The 21,148-nt window shown below is 44.1% G+C and overlaps 2 protein-coding genes across 5 annotated transcripts in view; both read right to left on the bottom strand.

Moving 5' to 3' along the window:
* Nucleotides 1-18,314, bottom strand: part of lnx1 (ligand of numb-protein X 1) — a 36,779-nt gene extending 18,465 nt beyond the window's left edge. For 2 of the 4 annotated variants that reach the window (XM_046050228.1, XM_046050229.1), the window contains exons 1-2: nt 18,097-18,314; nt 13,623-14,129 (exon numbers count right to left, since the gene is read on the bottom strand). In XM_046050228.1, coding sequence (XP_045906184.1) covers nt 13,623-14,041 — 419 coding nt within the window. In that variant the 5' untranslated portion in view covers nt 14,042-14,129; nt 18,097-18,314. Of the gene's footprint in view, nt 1-3,947; nt 4,060-13,622; nt 14,130-18,096 lie in introns of those variants that run through there. The other 2 variants (XM_046050230.1, XM_046050231.1) reach the window with 1 other exon arrangement.
* The window catches only part of LOC123971410 (cytoplasmic FMR1-interacting protein 1 homolog), a 1,205,200-nt gene that overhangs the window by 1,135,588 nt on the left and 48,464 nt on the right, over nt 1-21,148 (bottom strand). The window lies entirely within an intron of this gene.

Below are 21,148 nucleotides of genomic sequence, written 5' to 3'. Positions count from 1 at the left end.
ATCATAGAGAATCCCCAGTAGGCTGCTGTCCCACATTGCTCTTGGCACCTTTTAGCCCATATTTCTCACTCTATGCCACACTAGCCCTTGGCACTGTCCTGTTTTTACCTCCACGTGCCATGGTACAACCGTCTGAAACACAGCCAGCACTGATCAGCCCAGCCCAAAGCCCTGGCACTCAGTGGGGCACTGTTCACGTGAAAGATTAACTCTACACTGCTCTCCTGCCTGCTGTCAGTTACACTGCTCCTCAGGCCACTCACAAGGAACCCCTCTCACAGATTAGCCTGCTGCAGACTGAGACTGTAGAAAATATTCAGTGTTAAACATGTCAAGCCTCAGAGACCCTAAACACTTGCTGGACTTTGAGCCATCCAGAGGCAAAGGTTAACAGACACCTATTTTCACAATACACACACATCTTCAGTGATATGGCTAAGAAAGTAGGGCATGTGATGTAAATGATTCAGCACAGATAAGAAAGTGAACTGCATTGCGGAAACAAATATCATATATTTAAGTTAAGAAAAGTGCTTTTGTTAAAAAATACCAAACTCTATCCCATGAGTTTAAGCCCTCTCTGCATGCTGACACTAATACCTTTTCACCTTGCTGGCGTGCTGTTTTTCTGCTTGAACAGATACATCAGACAGGAAGGCTCTGCTAAAGTAAACATGTTGACCTGCTACTCACTTCTGTTCATGAATAAATTAATACATACTTAATTAATATGTTCTTTTGTGACTGTGTATTTATAAGTGCATTGCCCACACTTCAATTATACATTGCCAAATGTTTTGGTGTGTGTGTCTTCATGCATATTTGTTTTATGTGAAGTGTAATATGTCACATGAGCTTCATGCCTTTGTCTGTATGTGAACATCATCATTGTGTCCTCTGCGTGCCCTTGCCCCTTGTTTCCTTTCATGTTTGATTGTGTGTTCAGTGTACGCTGCTTAACACTGTTGTAGCTAGCAGACTTTGTCTACCCATGCATATAAATGCTCCCATGACGGATTCACTGAATGTGCTGCTTCTGGTTAAATCCCATGCAAAGAAATAATTAAGATGATTTAGTATTATCTCCTTTTAGAGGGAGGTGAAAGTTGTTCAGGAGGGTAGGAAGAAAGTTGTTAGTATGATTTTTATCTCTCAGGCACTCTCCCCCCGGCCTTCCCTGTATTTCTGGCCTGCTAGATACAATGAGACAGGGAGAGCTGTCACAGTACAGAACAGGGATTAATATTTAATCCAAACAAAAGTCTAATTAGTGAAGTCTGCCCCACACTTGAAGCGCCCACAAGGCCGAAAAGGACATGGCATGGTGCTCTGCCTTTGACTCAAGACGGACCTGCCATAAACAAATGACTGGTATTGTTCAGATCCAGCGAGTGCATGGCTAATCCTGTTAGAATGCGTCCATGCTGAAGATGTCCGGAGCACTGGCAGTGCGCACAGCTCTTGGTGATCAAACACCTCCTAGATGAGGGCTGAAAGGACGGAAGCTAAGCTAATCATAGTGTTTAAGACATCTCAGCTCAGGCCCAGAAATGAACATAGATTAATCATTAATGCTCAACAGCACAGCGCTACCATTATCAGGGTAGGCCATGTGGGCTTGGGGTAGGGATAAACAAGGTCTAATTGTGTATGTGTGCGCGCGCGCGCGCGTGTGTGTTAGGAAGTAAGGAGTAAAAAAATCACAATCTAGGTGCTTTGTGCCCTGTGTGTGCCAGTGCTGCTTTTTCATTGGCTGGTGCTGACAGAGTAAAATGGCAGTAACCATATTAAGCCTTTCATCACAGAGAAACATTTACTCTCCCCCTGTATTGTTAGTTCCATCTACACCTTGCGCACAGCCAATATAGTCTGTATAAAAGCCTGTGTATGCACATTTATGTGCAAGACAGATCACAGCCACTCTCATTTTCCCCATACAATATAAACCCAGTCTCGTAATCACATAAATTGAAAGAAATCAGAAAAGAATGAGGGGAGGGAGAAAGACAAGCGCAGAAAGGGAGCCGGAAAAATAGATGCAGGCAGAGACGGTGGTCATACAGGAGGAGCTGGCGGCTGTTCCTGTCAACATTATGGATAAAGACAAATGGTGTACCGCTGCTCTCTAGCCAGGCAGAAAAACACCACGTCCGCGTTTGTCTGCTCCTGGTTTCTCTCTCTGTCATGTCATAATCAGCAAAAACCTCACTGTCACAAGCACAGACACACACATACACACACACACACACACACACACACACAATGTTTCTCACGCGGTGGGTGGGTTTTATTTACAAACAACCCCTCACTGAAATTTGCTGGGCATGCTGGGTACCATCACCATGGCAGCCGTATGTATGGCCAGATGGAAGCCAGGCACAGGAAGTGACCTTACAGCCTACTGTCTCCTCTCATCTTCCCTCACGTCTCTGCTGTACCTCCCAGAACCTCTCGTCCACACTATTTCCATTCTCATTATCCTCCTCCCATTCTTTTCCGTATATAATCAAATGTAAGGATTTCATCTCTTCTTCCAACCTTTTCTGTCCATTTGCCTACATCGCCCTTCCCCCCCCCTTTCTCTCCTCTCCTCTTTGGCATTCATTGCTGTCCAATATGGGCTCTTGGTGTCTGCAGCAGCTAAAGCCCCACTCAGTGGAGAGAGCATACAATGAAATGAGGGGATTTGCGAAGCGCTCCATTGTTCCATGTATTCATGCAGTATAATGGGACATTTCCGTCAGACTGGAAAGAGGAGCGGTAGCCGAGCTTGGGGATCAGAGAGCCCCGGCTTCACAAGGAGCTGCTGAATATAGTCAGCATTAACTCCCACACAAAGAGAGTCTGAGGGCCAATACAGAGCAGACAACACAGTTCAGAAGAAGAGGAGCCAAGAACAGAGATAATGCGATATAGTGTAGTATTTTGCCTGCTGTGTTGTTGGCTTCTGCTGAAATGATCAATTATTCAATCATCCATCCATCCATCCATCGTCAACCGCTTATCCTGCGTACAGTCGCGGGGATTATTCAATAATTTCACAACTATTTTGATAACCAATTAATTATTGAAGTCAGTTTTCAAGCAAAAATGCCAAACATTCACTGGTTCAAACTTTAAAATGTGGGGATTTGCTGATTTCATATCATTGTAAACTGTTGATACACCTGATGAGAGGTTTGTTTCCAATAACACCCATCTGTGTGTTTATGGTGATATAACTACTGATGAAATATTAATTCAAAGGAAAGGTTGTGACAACCTTTGCGACACCAACAGGTGTTATTTTATGTACTAATAATGATGTTGTTTATTTTCAGTATAATAAATGTTATGTGTACATAAAGATTGTATGCTGTATAGATAGAAAAGATGCCATGCGAGGGTAGCCAGCTATGAATTTTTAATGCCAAAGTGAAGGTCTATTCCACAAACAAACACACCGTCATTGCCGCTGTCCATATGTGTAGTGGGACTCGCACAGCGAATACAGCCTACAGCAAACGCGTGCTGACATTTTGCCCAAGTCAATACAGTAGTCACAGACACACTCACACATGCCACTGGGTAGAGAGAGACAGAAAAAGAGAGAGAGGAGAGAGAGAGATGCCATGCTGCAGTGCTGTAGCGTCCAACCTGTCCTGGACAGCACAAAGCCCTACCTGGTCGCTCCACTGCGTCCCAGTGCCACAACAACCAATGACCAGGGCATTAGGGAGCAATTATATGATAATGTCCACACCACAGCGGCACACTTTAACTAAAGTGATGATAAAAATGTAAACATTAGAAGTTACATACAAATCTCTGTGAAAGTACTGCACAAACAAATGCCTGATAAAAGTGACAGGCATGCACAGTGACACAGTAACAGGGCTGCTGAGGGAGGGGAGAGATGGGGTGATGTTGGTGAAAGGATGCAAGAGGAGGCTGAGGGTTGTACTCACAGCTCAGAATAGAGGATGTGCAGGTTGCCCAAATTGTCTGTGTAGTTGGCCGGGCTGAGCCATGGCAGGACCAGCAGCAACAGAGCCTTCATGGTCAACGCGTGCCTCTTTTTCCCTATTTCTCTCCTCTCTGCACTGAAGCTCTCTCCTCTTCTACTCGCCCCCCTCCTCCACCTCCTCCACCACCAATTCTCCGGAACCTGGCCGTGCTGACCCCCCTGCCCGCCTGCCTTCCTTCTCCAGAGGCACTCTCAGATCCAAATTAATCCTTCACTTCCTACCTTCTCTGCCTCTTTCTTTCCCTCTGCTTCCCCCTCTCTCTACCTCTGTCTCTTTGTGAGTGTGGCAGTTTCTTCCCCTGCCTCAGGCTGGCTGCCTGGTCATCTCAGCTGCAGAGGCAAACGGGCCAGTTGCCAGAGGTTGAAGACGGAGCGGAGGTGGAAGAAGCAGCAGAAGCAGGTGCAGAGGAGAAGTCCTGTTGTGGCACAGGAGGAAGAGGAGAAAGTGCAAGAAGAAGAGGAAGGAGACCCATGCAAAGGTGGCACATTTGGAATACAATTTGAGATGTGCAGCCCCTTAATCTGCTCTGGGCACTGGCGAGTTGTAAGAGGATTTACGCTCGTATGCGTGTGTGTGCTTGTCTGTCTCCCTCGGTGTGTGCGTGTGTGTGTGAGTGAGCGCACGCGTGTGTCAGAGAGAACGGCGCAGGCTGTGACTTATACTGCAGCAGAAACCACTGAGGGGGGAGATGGAGCAGACCAAGCAAAGACAGGAGGGGGGAGGTACCTGGTGCTGCTTTGATTGGCTCTGACCTCTTCACACGCATACACAATTGCACACACTCAGACATACACACACATACGCCCAACCTCTGCATTCACCTCCCCCCCTGCCTGCACATATATTGGTCCATGAAGGGGAGGATAGAGAGGATGGAGAGAATATAATGCCTCCAAGCCTTCACCCCTCCTCTCCACTGATGGACTGCTCTCTGTGCAGCAGATTGGTCTGATCGCTCAAAAGAATCTGCCTACATGTGTGGAGAGAAAATAATAAACAGAGTATGACTAAAACACACCGGCAAATCAATATTCTTTGCAGTGATGGAAGCTTGTTATTCTGTCATGAAAGAAAAGACAGAGGCAAAAGAGAAAAATCTTTAGAGAACCACTGTCCAAGTGCACATTTCATTCTTTCATACAATCCATTTCAGAATGTGAGACGGAACGATAGAGGGGATAGCAGGTAGTCCACAATGACAAAAATTAACCCCGTCTGTCATAAGAACCTTTTCTCATAACTTGTGCAAGGATCTTGGGAAGTGACTGGTCGAGAGGTGTGTGTTGATACTGTGTTACGTGTTGGTGGCAGAGACCCACATTCACTTGAAGGTGCTGAATACAGAGGCAAGACACATTTAAAGGCTGTTTCATCCCTTTCTGTTTCTTTCGCCTCTCCTCTGTTCTCACTCCCACCCCTCTCTGCCTTCTTTGTAGTAAACACAATGCAAGAAGCGGAGATGGCAGCATTAGAAGTTTGAATGTGAAATGTTGCCACAGTTCTAATCTATTTTCATCTCATTTACTGTCAAATCTTACCCTCAATTCATTTCCAGTGTAATTTACTTGGCTATTTTATTCTAAGCAGTCATGTCAATCTTACTTATAAAGCCGAAAGGTTACTCAGCAGAATACAACGTTCTCATTTTCCTGACATCTATCTTTATCTTTCCCTTTTGCTTCCTCTCCGCCCTTTCCTTTCCTTCTTCTTACCTTTTTCCCCCTATATCCAATTTTCGTAGAGCAGAGCTGTCTGCTGCCCTCGAGAAAGACACTTAACTGGTGTAAATACCCTGTTTGTTGAATTTGTCTGTGTGTGTATACGTCTGTTTGTGTGCATTAATGCATGCATACTGAGGCACAAGTTATCCTGCGGTATTTGAACAGTGCGCACAGCAACAAGACCACAGGGCACGCAGGAAATGGAAATGTAATTGGATTGTGACAGGATGCAGTTTGTGAACAGAAACCAGTCTGCCCCACAGGAGTCGTTTCATACATTTGCACATTAACTCGCACTCACAAAAACACCATCATAACATACACATATACACGTACTCCCCCCCCACCATTATTGCTTTTCATTGCCCGCTCACAGCAGCCTATTCATCATACTGATGTGAAGTCAAAGTGATTATTTCAAAGATACAGTGTATTTTGGGCTTGGAAGTTTGCCTTACAAAGCAAACCTAGAAGTACATTATACAGGTCTTATAAGTATTTAACCAAGGGACCTATCTGTGTGTACATGTATGTAATATTAAGTAAAGAAGAGGTTACTGATGCTGTGGAAAAAACCCGATGGCAAGAGGAATAATACATGTAGTGGTTAACCAGAGTCTACAAGAGATAGCAGTATGCTACAGTCGGCTATTCTCTTAGAGCTTTTGGGGGAAATAAATTATGTGGGAATAAGATCATCCTTATGTTCCCAGGGTCCTATGAGCATGTGTGTCTCTTGATATAAATTATCATTGTAAAAGATTGGTAAGGGCTAACTTTGCAAATTGCATAATAACTTAAGAGAGATGGATGTTTTAAATGCAGTCAGCTGCTGTGGAGATATCAAAGAAAATTGTCTTACTCGCAAATTTGAGGGCATAGGTTTAAAGGAGAAAAACTTCAGTAAGCTGTATAAGCTGTAGGTGGGTGATTTCAACATGTTGACCTAGGGAAAAACATTACTGGGAACATAAACCATTTGAAAAGTCTCCTTAATGTGCGCGGAACATAGAGCCCTAGGTACACTCCTGTGGGAACCCAACCTGTCACATCTTAGTCTATACCATAGGTCTAAATGGGTAATGTACCTCTGCCCTCTACTAGGGATGGGAGGATGACCTGAAGTTGAGGGATAAGTTGTGCTGTTCTGAATAATTAGCTACTTGGTTGATTCCATTGCAACTAATGATAAAGCAACAAACAATTTAAAAGTTATCTATTATTAAGTTCACTTGTGTTTTGTAAAAGAGCTGAGAACACTCATGACATGAAAAAGAGCCAAGTGAGTTCTTTTTCGATTGGTTTTCTTTCACCACACTCTTCTTTAAAGAGGCATTATGGAGGTTTCAGCGGACACTAGCGGTGCGGTTTTAAGACTGCAACCAGGTGTGTTCTCGTACACGTGCTCGCTTGAAGTCATGAGCGAGCATTATCTGAAACAAAACCGCTTTCATCCAGAAATCCTGCAATAAACGGGAGTGACTGCATTTAGCTGACGTGCTACATTGTTAGCTCGCCTGTCTGCTTTTCAGTAACTAACATTACTATCTGTGTATCTTTCACCGGAGGCTCAGCAATGTGAGCACAACTGTATTAGATGAAAACGAAAGGGTTAGTGAGCTGGACTGAATATTATAAATGAGATTGTTGTCACACTTTCTAACAGTTAGACCGCAGTAAGCAACTTTACTGTAGTCTTAGTGAATGGCTCTTCCTCTGTGTTGTTTTTGCCGTTTTGTTGCGGTAGCCTATTGTATATTATGTGGGTCACAGAAGTTACCACAACTGAGACGTGGAGAAGCTGTGTACCTGAGTATCGGTGAAACGACAATAAATCTAAATTGAACGTTACAAAGCGAACAGTGGCAGGTCCAAGCTAATGTAGCGTTAGCTGGCTGCCCTGCCTAACATCACTATAGGCTAGTAAACAAATCGATCCACATCATTTACATCCTTTCTTTCAGGCTAAGTCAACACTTTGACATAATACCAATGGTACACAGGATAGTAATATAGGTTGCGTTAATTGGTGAAGTAATGAGGAAAGCGATACAACTTTGCACTGGATAACATTAGCAACTGCTCAGCGTTAGCCAGCGAGTTAACGTGACTCTCTCGTGACTGTTTCGCCAACCTTTCTGATGTTAAGTTTTCCCCGACATCATCTGAATCTCGTTTGTTGTGATGGGCATGTAAATATCTTGTAAATTGATCAACATCATATGTGTAAATCAGGGATAAAAAAAAAAAAATGAATTGCCTCTTGCATTGATGACTGTACATATTAGGAGGCTCTCTATAAGGTGGCCTTATCTCTTTTTCTCTCTCAGCCTCTGTCTGTGTCTCTTATACCAACATACACACACACACACACACACACACACAGCAACATTACATACAAAAGAACAGGCACATTCAAACATACAGAACAAAATTATATTAACAAATGAATTCTCATTTGTTTTCCATATTTTTCACGCAGGCTTTCCTATGTGGCAGTACATGTTTACAAAAAAAGAAGAAAAAAGAAACGTCATTCTCAAGACATACAGTATTGCCATCTGTTTTAAGCGTTAATGATACACATTTAGCCACAAGTAACTGCCAAAAAGAAGAAAATACCTGAGCAGGGAGGTCCTTTCCGGCTGAATTCTGTGCAAGCCCTTACAAGACAAAATAACAAAACCAGCAAGAAATACCACTGATCATATAATTGAAATTTTGTTCTTGATTGCACTGGTGGTGTCTAGAATGACAATTTCTCCATCCAAAGGCCAATAAAGGTCATGAATGATTAGATGAGTATGAAATCAGCTCTGACCAGATGGTGTGGCTGTCTCAGTCATTATGACTCCTGATCCACTGCCAGATTCTGTGGTATGACCAGAGAAAGTGTATTCTGACATCATGGCAAAAATACCCGTAGAAAAAGGAACAATGGTGTAACTTACATACGTTCTCAAAACATATCTAAGTCTAGATACAGAGGAGATGTTGTATTTTGCTGTTATTGAACATACTGACTTTTTCCCCTGGTTTGATATATCTGAACCAGCGAGCACAGCCCAGTTATGTCTTACTGTTGTGTACTAAGAGGCTTATCATACACATTTTGAGAATCAGACAAAATCATGTCACAGATTCTGCTGTGGAGAGCATTTTAGAATTGTATGCACCTAAAAAAAGGTGTATGTGAGCAGATTTTCAGTCCATTGACTTTACCGTACTAGATACCAATAGGTGACAAAATGGTGGAAAATCAAGGATTATAATGAGGGGAGAAACATTATGCAGGTGCTTCCACCTATGACGCAAGGGGTCACTAAATGGTTCGATATGCTATGGCCTTTATAGTTACCCAACAAGTCATCCAAATTAAATGACAAAATAGACTGTAACAAAATTACACATATAACAGTTTATTGATCCGATCCCCCTGCTTACAAATCACTGTTATTAAAACAATTAAACAAAGTGATCTGACACTACTATGGTCAAGGTTTGATTAAGTTAAGACACAAAAATGACTTTGTTAGGCTTAGGGAAAGAACATGATTTGGGTTAAAATTGCTATTTTATTATGGTTCGGATTGTTGGGGTCATGGGTGAAATGAAGGTTACAATATGGTAACCCTAGTTCTATTAGCACAGGCGGAGCCCTCTACTGGACTCTATGGGTATCATCTCTCCTCCTATCACACGCACATACTCACCCACTGAAATTTGCTTAGTGAAAGTAGCTGTAGTATCCAATATTTGTGCATTTGACTCATAACAGTTCAAAATAGCACTGTAGCAGCAAGCCAGAGGGTCAGTGACCTTCTACGGGGAGAGCAGTGATTGGTGGTTATGTAGGGACTGAACCCTTCTATAGAATTTGACCTTTAACCCCTTGTTTTGTTACCTCAAAATAGTACTGTACCCTTCTATGGGTTTGACCTTTTACTTTGCAGACTCAAACCCTTCTATGGTACCTAACAGATACCTAAACATATCCTATATAAGCTTTGTTTGATGTACAGAGAGACAAAGTGGCCATCAGGCTGGGTCACTCTCCAAGCTGCTGCAGAGCTTGTAATTGATGCTGAAATCTTTGATTTAATAAACTTTTATGAACAAGAACAGTGTCAAGCGGGTTTCCTCTCAACACATCATCGCAGCATTATTGTTCGGACACCACAAAGCCAACCAATGCGACGCCGCTACCGATACGTGCGAATCGTAAAAATATAAAAAAACTGTCCACACTGCCCAGCATCCAGCCACCTCTTCAGTAGACGGCAGCGGAGCGGCAGGGCTCCATCGTAGATGGCTCCGCCTGTGCTAATAGAACTAGGGTTACCATACCATAACCTTTGTTCTATCTCACACAGGCTCCGCCCTCTACTGGACTCTATGGGTACAGTGGGTGGAGCCCGATGACTGTCCGACCAGGCGCGACAAGCCACCGGCCACCACACTGACCCGAGCACAGTCGGTGTGGAAAGTCCTGCCCAGCAGCCGGTAGTCTATCATAGACACCAGCCCCTCTTTTCACAGATCCTGGATTGCAGCTGCGAGCACGGATCCTGAGAGGAGTCTGACACATCCAAGAGGTAAAAACGCACGAACGGGCATGGTGAAGACCACAATGCCGTAGTGCAAATCTCCTCGACGCTCACCCCGCTGAAGAGGGCTGTAGACACTGCCACACCCCGTGTGGAGTGAGCCCGGACCACTGAGGGTGGGTCGTTTCCTGTCCGCACATAGGCCTATGAGATACAGTCACAAAGCCAGCCGGCTAGACGCTTCTTGGATAGAGCCTTACCGATTGCACTGTCACCAAAGCAAACAAACAGTTGATCAGTGTGTCTAATGGCAGCCGTGCGCTCCACATAATGCGTTAGGGCACGCACCGGACACAGCAGATGCAACCTCGCTTCCCTAGGCCCAAGATGGGGCGGAGTGTAGAAGGCATTCAAATGTATTGTTCTTGACCTGAACGAGCTCCTTATGTTCTTGGGAACAAAGGAGGGATTCAGTCTTAACACAGCCGCACTGGGGTCACCACGAAACAGCATGCAGCTGGGATTAACCGACAGGGCGCACAGTTCACTCACCCTCTTGGCAGAGGTCAGGGCAAGTAACAAGGCTGTTTTAAGAGATAGCATCTTCAAGGAAGACTGCTCTAGGGGCTCGTAAGGATTCGACCTTAGAGCCTCCAAAACTAGTGGCAGGTCCCACTGGGGTGTGGAGACAAGAGACACTAGTCGTTGTCTTCTCACACCGTCAAGAACACACTTCAGGAGGGGGTGGGTGAAGATAGGTCTGTCGCCAAACCCCTCATGACAAGATGAGATAGCTGCTGCATACACCTTAATGGTTGAATGTGACAGTCCCTTCTCCATCAGGCCTTGAAGGAATGAAAGGATGGATCCCATTGAGCAGGTTACGGGATCCATTTCCCTCTCGGTGCACCAGCGCTGAAAGCCCAGCCACTTAGCTTTATAGCAGGAAGTGGTGAAGCCCGCCCTCGCCGCCTGGATGGTCTGTACCACCTCTGCGGACAGCCCAGCCTGTCTCAACCTCTCCCTTTCCATGCCTATAGCGCCTGATTCTTGTGACAGAGCTCCCCAGACCTGAGGTACAGGCCAAGGCTCTGTCACTGCCAGCTGTGTCACTTCTGCATACCACCCCGCCGATCGGCGGCTGGGGGGTACCAGAATGACTGACAACCGCTCCTGTCTCACCCTCTCCAGCAGAGGGGGAATGAGATGGGTTGAGCGAAAAGCGTACAGCAGCCACCTTGGCCATAGAGCGTGTGCAAATGTGTCCACTCCCAGAGGTGGGCTGTCCTGTGGCAGAATTGAGAACCACAGCAGGCAGTGGGTGTTGTGTCGTGAAGCAAACAGGTCCACCTCTGCCCTCCACATCTGCTGTATCACTTCGGGGTGTAGTCTCCACTCGCTTGACGGGGGCCCGCCCCTCGACATGAGGTCTGCCCCCCTGTTTTCCAATCCTGGGATGTGAAGGGCTTTTAGAGACAATAGGTGCTCTGACGCCCACCTCCACAACTCTACTGCCAGCGTCAAGAGAGCCGCGAGCGGACTCCGCCCTGGACCGCTTGGAGGAGTGTCGTCTGTCTGAGTTCCGACAGAGAAGCTCTCAGGCAGGCGGCATTGAGCACAATTCCCAAATACTCTGCCTCCTGGCGAGGTAGGGGAAAACTCTTCTCCCAGTTGATCGCAAAACCAAGGTTGTTTAGGTCTCTCCCCAGGCATTCGAAGCATAGGCGATGAGGGTCGGCCCCGGTGATCAGACCGGGGCACGACGGGCATAGACGAGCTTCCATCAACAGCGACTCCGTCCGTGGAGTTGAAAAATAGTGGGCAATCGCTGTCTGCTGAAGAGAAAAAGATGCTAGGCAGTGTGGACACTACTATTAATACGATTCGCACGTATCGGTAGCGGCGTCCCATTGGTCGGCTACTTTCACTAAGCAAATTTCAGTGGGCGAGTACATGCATGTGATAGGAGGAGAGGTAATACCCATAGAGTCCAGTAGCGGGCGGAGCCTGTGTGAGATAGAGCAATAATCACTGTTTTTAGGATAAGTTTGTGGCTATGGGTAAGAAACCAACGGTGACTTTCGGTGGGAAATGGGAGGTGATGTGGAAAAACGCGCACCTCACTATCATCATCACCAAATGAGGGATTATCTTTTTAAAGAATTGCGTTCCATCATTCTAGAAGAAGGTAGTTTAACTTGTGTGACTTGTAGAGTATTTTCCAAGGCCCATTGAAGCTGTTTTGGTGACCAAACCAACACCTTATTAAGACACTTTATGTTGGTTTTTCCTTTAGTTTCTTACATATCTGACATGTTAAAACTCAATAAATTTAGGCCAACAATAATAACCAGCTTTCTTAAACAAAAAATGTTCTGTAAAAGACTTATTTATTTATAATATTTATTCCACTGCATAAACAGTAGCCACAATCACTGGACCATACTAAAATACGTGAACAGAATAGAATTTTTGTAATGGGGGTTTCACTGAAACCTTTTCACATCCTTGCAGCCAGTGGGTAAAGTCATCCCTCTGGACGTGGCCGTTCACCTCCACAGGTGACACCTTCTACTGTAACTATGAGAGAGCTGAATCCTTTTGGGAGTTGGCCTCAGAGTGCCACACCTCAATATGAAATTCACACTACATGAAGGAAAAGACTGGGAAACAATAGCGCAATGTGGAGAAAAAGATAGAGGGCTTGATGGAGTAGAAAAGACAAGAAACAGAGATGGCTGTATGTGTAGGCGTTGGGTGGTGGGAAATAAGACAAGAAAAGAAGGGGCAGAAAAAAGGACACGACTTTTTGAAAATTTATAGAGTTTTATGCAACTTGAGGTTTTCTAAAGTGTAAATGAATAAAAACTCGGCTGCTTGTGTGTGATGTGTAGCGAGATGCACTAATTATCCCAGGGGCCTTTGGGCTAGGGGAGTGTTAATGAGCATTAATGAAAACAGACCCAGGCTGAGAGAAACCAAAGTACTTTTAATAATAAATAAACAAGAAGAGCTGGGCCTAGTTTAGATGAAAGCTTGGAGGAAGAACTCTCATCTTTGGAAACGGAGCTGTGGGTCAATGACAATAGGCAGAGGAGGGTGGGAAACCTAGAGTGAGTGTTTACTGCAGGTCATTATAGTCTTCAATGCATAGCAAGGGTAAACAGGAGAGAAACAAAACTAAAAAAGAAGCTCAAGTACTTCGTTATTTGTTTAATAAGAGCACTGATTATATTTTTGTTATTTTAATGGAAAATACACAGTTATAGGCCTGCAAATGTTTTGAGGTACAAACTGCCTTCATGATGTGAGTGTTGAGCTGAACTAAATTGATTCTTCCATCCTACCTGCTCTTGATGTGGTCTTCCATTTCACCACGGGGCAGCATTTCGGTGCAATGGTCAGTGAAGGGGCAAGCCACAGTCAGCTTGTCCAGCAGCTTATGCACCAGCAGGCTGGGCTTCCTGCAGCTCTGCAGCATTAGGGGCATGCGGCACACAGGGCAGAAGTCACTTTCCAGCAGGAAGCTGGTGAGACACTCCTGGCAGTAGGTATGTCCGCAGGGCGTGTCCAGGGGCCGGATGAGCGGCTGCAGGCAGATGTGACAGATGAGGTCATCGTCCACCTCGTCTTTGTAAAGGTACTCGTGGTTCTCCTCCAGCTGGTGACTGTGACCACATGAAGTGCACAGGTCAGGAGGCGGAGACAACAGTCCATAATCCATACAGGGGGGAAGCGATGGAGCCGATGCTTCGGCCATTGCCATGGCGGATTCAGACTATATTCTCTCCTCTGCGATGCTCATTAGGAGGGAAGGACTCGGGATTAATCCATTGAGGATTAGCAGCAGAGATCTGTGGGGAACAATGTGCGTAAAAAGTGTGGATAAAGTGGAAGAAAAGCGTTCGTGGAAGAAGTACTCAGATCCTTTAATTAAGTAAAAGTACCAATACAACAATGTAATACTCCATTACAAGCTAATTGAACTTAAAGTATCAAAAGTAAAAGTACATGGCATTATTAGACTGTTAATTCTGATGCACCAATGTGTAACAGCATTTTACTGTTGTGGCTGTGACGGTGGAGCTGGTATTTTATTTACAGTTTATACCATGCATTTGTAATCTGTTTTTTTTCTCCCTTTGGGAGGACTCACAGGCCAAAGCACATATTTGTCTCTGAAATATAATGAAGAAGAAATATAAAGCAGCATCAAATGGAAATATATCAGAAGTACAGTACTTTACTATAGGGCTTAGTTACTGTCCACCACTGAAGAAAGGGACAGTTATCATGTCAAGTAAAAAAGGTGTGAAAAGATTCATAAGCTGTGTAGTCGGAGCAGAGCAGGATTGCTGGCATTCTGTCTTTCACTTCCACACACAAACAACAGCAGCACTACAAACTACAAACTGTCCTTTTCTCAGTTTGTTTGATTTCTTCCGCTGGCACTGAGAAGCGATATCGAACTACTGAGATTTCTTCTCAGGGTGCAGCAACATCAATACCACTCATCTCAGTATAGAGACAGATAGACACAGATAAGTCTCCAGCACTGACTCTTGTACTGCGTGACAAACACACACATGTCTGTTAATCCACTGTAGGATGTGACATGATTCTCAAACAGTTTTATTTATTTATTTTTCCTGCTACACCGGTTTACATTGTGCGCGACATTGTGAGCGTGCCAGTGTACACGTCATATCCAAAACAGGCACGCTCCTCGAGCACATGGACATGAACAGATGGACTCAGTCAGACACACGTCACCTTGGCAACAGCCGTCTTGTTGGCGCTCCACAAGCTTTGTTTCTGGACCCACTATTGGGTCTTGGCTGCTTAATGAGACACTAGATCTTGTTAAAAAAAAAGCACCACCACCACCACCAACAACAACAACAACAACAGCAACAAAACTTGTGTTTGAAAACTAGAAATGTTATCCAATTGCTAGCTCGATTTTAATTGGACACATTCCCATGCACAATACAATAGACTTTGATGTGCATCCCAATATGCTAATGCAGACAAATATAACCATGCCTGTACAAGTGCATACAAATCAGCCGAGTAGCCAGTGAGTTGCCAAAACAAACAGGCTTTCTTCATTTCTTTTTACATAAGCAGCATGAGGACGGCGCACGGTGAGTTGTGACAGCCATAAAAGATCAGTGTCTTCAGTGTGTCTGGGAGGGGAAGGCTAGTAAGAAGAGGCTGAGCAGTCTTAACAAAGATGAACTTTCCCACTGAGAGCTTGCGGTAACATGGCTGATTCATCACACTATGTGGCACCTGCTGTGTCTGAGGTCTGGCCTGATCTATGGAGCAGAGCGCTTTCATCACTACACAGGAAAGGCGAGAGACAGAGAGAGAGAGATTTCATCACTGCACAGGAAAGGCGAGAGAGAGAGCAAGTATCTGCCAGAACGAGTTGAAAATGAAAAAAAACAACTTCAAAATTAAAGAAAATGAAAAATGAAGGTGGTTTGATTTTCTCTCCAACTACTGATCTGAACAGGATAACTCCTTAAAGTTTGTTCTCTTTTCTCTCCTGGGAAGCTTTGATCTGGAAAGAAAAAAGATAACTACACACTAATAATAAAAAAATATAGCAAAGGGATCAGAATGTTATTTTGTCTGAAACAAACGGCTTCAGCACCCAGGTGGTTACAGCCTGACTGGAACCCATTCCCCATAATAATCTGTGTTTGGAATGAAGATCACCAAGACCAAAATTTACAATACACAAATACATGCAGCTACATGTAGAGTTGTGCACTTGGACAGACACACAAACACACATGCATGCCTCTACATACCCACTCATACATTCAGAACACACACCCTTGCCTGAGGAGCATGAGCTGTCTCTGGCTCATTTCTAATCCCTGGACTGACAAGACGATACCGCCACAACGGCCCTGTTATAACGCTGCTCTTTGCTTTGAGACGATAACAGAGAGCTGACAGGCTGAACCTTAACTACATATTACTGGTGTTTTATTAATAACTACACGTGCAATCCACTATCCAAACAAGCTTGCTGCATTCTGGCCACATCCCCAATTCACTTTTGATCACAAAATGAAAGAAAAACCAGTGTTTGCATTGTAAATCCAACACCGAGGTAAAAGTGTTTTCTTTGTCTTTGAACCAAAGTCACGTCAAGCGTTTGGCTCAATGGGCTGTCCCTCTTCAACGACTGAGAGCTGGCAGAGCTGTTTGTTTAAGATATACCTATACCTTCTTCCTCACATTGCATTGCATTTTATGTAAATAAGGCTGTTGATTCACTCTCAGGTTACTCTCCTGTGATCTGAAGTGACTTGACAAGTTAATAATGATACAAGGCTGTGCCAAGTCAGCTCCTTTTTCTAACGATTGACTGTGAAAAACAACCCCGTGACAAGGTAACTGTGTCTGCGTCAGCACTCTCACTGGCCACACTGAACTAGCATGTTGCTATGTACGTATCCACTTCTCGTATACAACAAAATCATTTCTGTATCAATCAGACCAACACACCCTTGGAGCAAATCGCAGAGTCAAGCCAAATCAAACAAAGTTGAGCGCATGTGTGTGGGCATAGCACCGCCTTTTTTTGCTAGTTCATCATTGCAGATTTAATTTTATGTGCTGCAATGTACTGATATGTCTGCACTGTACTCTAATTCACGTCATAGTGTATTTTAACTGACACTGAGTTCACCTGGTCATTACAGAAGGTGTGATCTGACATTTTCAAGACCATTAACTGCTGTGTGATTCATGTGAAAAAGAAACACAAGCACAGGGCCCACACTCACCGACACAACCACAGCACAGAGTGGGAGTGCTGAACAAGAGGTTGCTTATGAACATATCAGTTCATCGTCAAATAAAGAAAGGCTGCTGATACTAGATCAGTATCACTGTTCCTAGCAGCTCAATAAACATGGACCCTTAGCACGAATGAACATGAGGCAGCCTGGAGTTGTAGGCACAAAGAGTGTGTGCCACATCTAACACACACACACACACACACACACACACAGTCTGTTGTTCTGTTCAAACATGTCTCTGAAACACTGAAAATTCCAGTAAGCCATTTCTTTTTCGAATTCTGCAGACATCTGTCCATAACCAGTTGTTAAACAATAAACACCCTATCAATAATCTCATCATGAATCATTTACTTATACCTCAACATGTATTGTATTTCATTTTAACTATGAAAGCGTTAGCTGCACAGACAATATTACATAACATAACATAATTTTATATTTTCCAAATCTAGCACATCTCGTTCCATTTAGAATGAACATATGGGTCCTACAGAGTAATGTAATTCCTGCCCTTTCAATAACCTCTACATTAAGCTCTTGTGTGTGTATGTTTGTGCATGCCAGTCCCTCTCTGAGTTCACAGCAATCTCTACGATGAGTCTGAGCCAGACCTGACACCTCTGTCAGGGAGACCAGATGTAGGCAGATGGGAAGCTCTGTGAAGTGTCTCTAATATCAGAATGGCTGACTGGATCAGCACAAACTGTGCTGAACATTAACTGAGATGCTGAAATTAGCACGTAGGAAACAATAAATCTACACATACAACATGATTACAGGCGCCCTATATCTCTTACAAATGCACTCACAGAGGGATTCAGTGCAAATGAATCCCATGCAAATAACACAGACAGACATTGATCCAGTAACAGGCACTGGAACAATGTTTTGTAACTGCTGACAAAGTCAAAGTTTCACTATAAGAACCTTTAAGACAAATAACATACACACAGCTAATAAAAAAATCTACTTGGAGTGGGGAAAGTGTACTTACATAACTTCATGAGCGATGTTGGTGCAGTTCACCTGGACAGGTAAAGCCGCGCAGAGGGTGTAACATTAAACCATTCATAGAGGAGGTGGAGGGGAAGCCAAGGAGAGTTAAATGACTCAGTAAAGAGGACTTTGTCCCAGCTTTGGACTCTGCTGATTGGCTGCCGGTCCTCAAGTGGAGAAACTTAATCCCACTGCTGGTCTTGGGGGAATGCTACAACCCAAAGAAAGGAAGACTCCTGTGCGAGCTTGGAACACACTCACCTCTAACAGGCCAAGGTGATCAGGAAGTAGCAGGGCAGAGGGGCGGAGCCAGAGACAGAAAAGGTAAACAAGAGAACTGCCCAGACCTGCTCTGGGAGTTTGGGAAAACTGGAATTTTCTATAAAGTGGAGTGGACATGGTAAACGGAAGAATGGAGGGCTATGATAAGCAGTATTTCAAAAGTACACTAGTACCACTAACAAACAGAACCTTTTTCTTTGTAATGATACGTGGAAATGTCTTGCAAAAGGGCACCAGCAGGTTGAGCTTGAAGTTCTGACAGGACTTCCTCTATAACGTAATGAAAATGCACTAACCCACAAAAGATTTTACTCAACTACACAATTGATTTACTGCATACCATTTGAATAAACAGAAGGACTGTGCTCAAAAGGAAGCCCATAATCTGAGTAAATGATAGCATGTCTCAGGCTTAGATAATCCTACCATGTACTTCAAGTATTTTAAACCTGTGTACAATACAGACACTATAATGCTTCTTGCTTGTATAGGGCCTACTTTTTTTTGTTGTGGTTTTGCTTCTTTATGACAATTGCTGCTTTTGTAAAGCCGTGCGTGTGACTCTCAGCTTTGCACAAAAACAGTTGTTATCCTCGTTTTTTAAGATGTGGTTTCCCTCTGGGCTTTTCCTACCTCGCGCTGCTCTTTAAACCCCGAGACTGTGAGCCACAGGTGTTCCAGACAAACACAACTGCCGACACAAAATGACGGTTTTTCATGAGTCACGTTGTGACGCAAGCAGAGCTGAATCATATGTTATATTGAAAATTATCTCAAGGCACTTTTCCAGTCACATCCACATTGTCATACAATGTGGCATACACAACTTTTCTTTCTTTTTCGTCATCATCTGTAATTGTGCAGTGTCTGGGCTGAATACATACTGACTGTTTATTGGTTACTCTGCCACACAGTATCAGTGGCTCAAGTGTTGCTATACAAGTACAGTGAGGAAGAATTAGCCAAACAATAAAATAAATGAGAGCCATCCTGTATCAGAAATCCTTAATCAAACTACTATATGCCAATCATTCTTTTGCAGTTAAAGTATAGAGTTTATGTTCTTGAATGAAACATGGCAGCAAAATAGGGATTATTATTAATTATTATTAATTATGCTCTTTTATCAGTACACCCGGGCTGATGGGCCATGGTGGTGGATTTGCTATAGTCCTTAGAAATAAGTTTACATGCCAGATGGTAAGCACCGAGCCTTACAGTTTTTTGAATTGCAAATGTTCAGGGTTGATCAGCCAAATCCTATCTATACCAATGACTAGGCCCAGTTGACTCCTTATTTTTTTTTTTATCAGACTTTGCATCTATAATAAAGCTGGACAAGGTCCTACTGTTTGGAGATTTTAATCTTCATATTGATGAACAGTGATGACACTATATTTGTCTGAATTTCTCTGTCTCACTGAGTCCTTCAATTTTAAGCAACACATATCTGGCTCTCTGCGATGGACTGGCGACCCCGCCTTTCGCCCAAAGTCTTCTGCGATTGGCTCCAGCCCCCCCGCGACCCTGTACACAGGATAAGCGGGGGGCACACTCTAGACCTTGTTTTGAGACATGGTATTGATATCGGATGTGTTCGCTCTAACGATTTATGTTGTCAGTGACTACAAATATATTTTATTTGACATATGCTTTAGCAGCCTCTTTGCCACGTCAATTTCTTTGTGGTGTTTGACAGCAGTATTGTCACTTTAGTCCAATCATTTACCAATCATTGCTTCTCAGTGCTGGATAAAGTGATAAGGGTCCGGCCGCTGCCTGTAGACTAGGGGCCACGGCTGGAACCTTCAATGAAACCCCTTAACCCACGATGGGCCAATGGACGACTTTGTTGTTGCTATTGGATCTAGGTCAAAGTTCATTAGAAAAGAAGACGACATTAGAGAACGATCCGCAAAAATCGCCATACTGCTTACTATGACAACATACAATGGGACTGTTTATTGTTTAAACTGCTCGCTAACACTGCTTGCTTAAATAGTGACAGTGATAGTAAATAGTGTAGTGACAGTACAGTAACCTTCTTACTGTCTATGAAGATTCTCAGTCATCCAGGTCATAGTTATCCAACAAAGGTTAAAATCAAGGGCAACTGGACTTGGTTGATGGACCATCAAGTTCAACAGTTTGGCCTTCCTGGACTGCGCTGTACACATTGAAGAGGACAGGAGCCTGCAGATTGGTGTTTACAGAAAACCCACACACACAGACCAATACCTACTCTTCGATTCACACCACCCACTGGAGCACAAGCTAGGGGTCATGAGAACACGGCACCACAGAGCGGAAAACATACCAACAAGCGCCCAAGCCAGAGAGAAGGAACAGAACCACCTGAAGGGGGCACTTACAGCCTGTGGATACCCTAAATGGACCTTTGTGAAAACAGCCACAAGATCCAAGAAGAACAAAACTACAGGGGAGGAGGAAAAGAAGGTAAAACGCAACAACATTGTGATTCCATACGTGTCTGGAGTATCAGAGAAACTCAGGAGGATTTTCAACAAACATAACATCCCTGTGTTTTTTAAACCCAAGAACACACTAAGACAGATGCGGGTCCACCCCAAAGACCGCACACCCAAACACAAGAAAAGCAATCTAGTGTATGCGGTCCAATGCAGTGAGGAATGCACAGACCTGTATATTGGGGAGACTAAACAACCACTACACAAACGCATGGCTCAACACAGAAGGGCCAACTCCTCAGGTCAAGACTCTGCAGTCTACTTACATCTGAAGGACAG

The sequence above is a fragment of the Micropterus dolomieu genome, linkage group LG05 (genome assembly GCF_021292245.1).
Source record: "Micropterus dolomieu isolate WLL.071019.BEF.003 ecotype Adirondacks linkage group LG05, ASM2129224v1, whole genome shotgun sequence".
In the NCBI taxonomy this organism is placed as follows: domain Eukaryota; kingdom Metazoa; phylum Chordata; class Actinopteri; order Centrarchiformes; family Centrarchidae; genus Micropterus; species Micropterus dolomieu.
The sequence above is the reverse complement of the archived record's forward strand: the minus strand, read 5'-3'. Positions and strand labels throughout refer to the sequence as shown.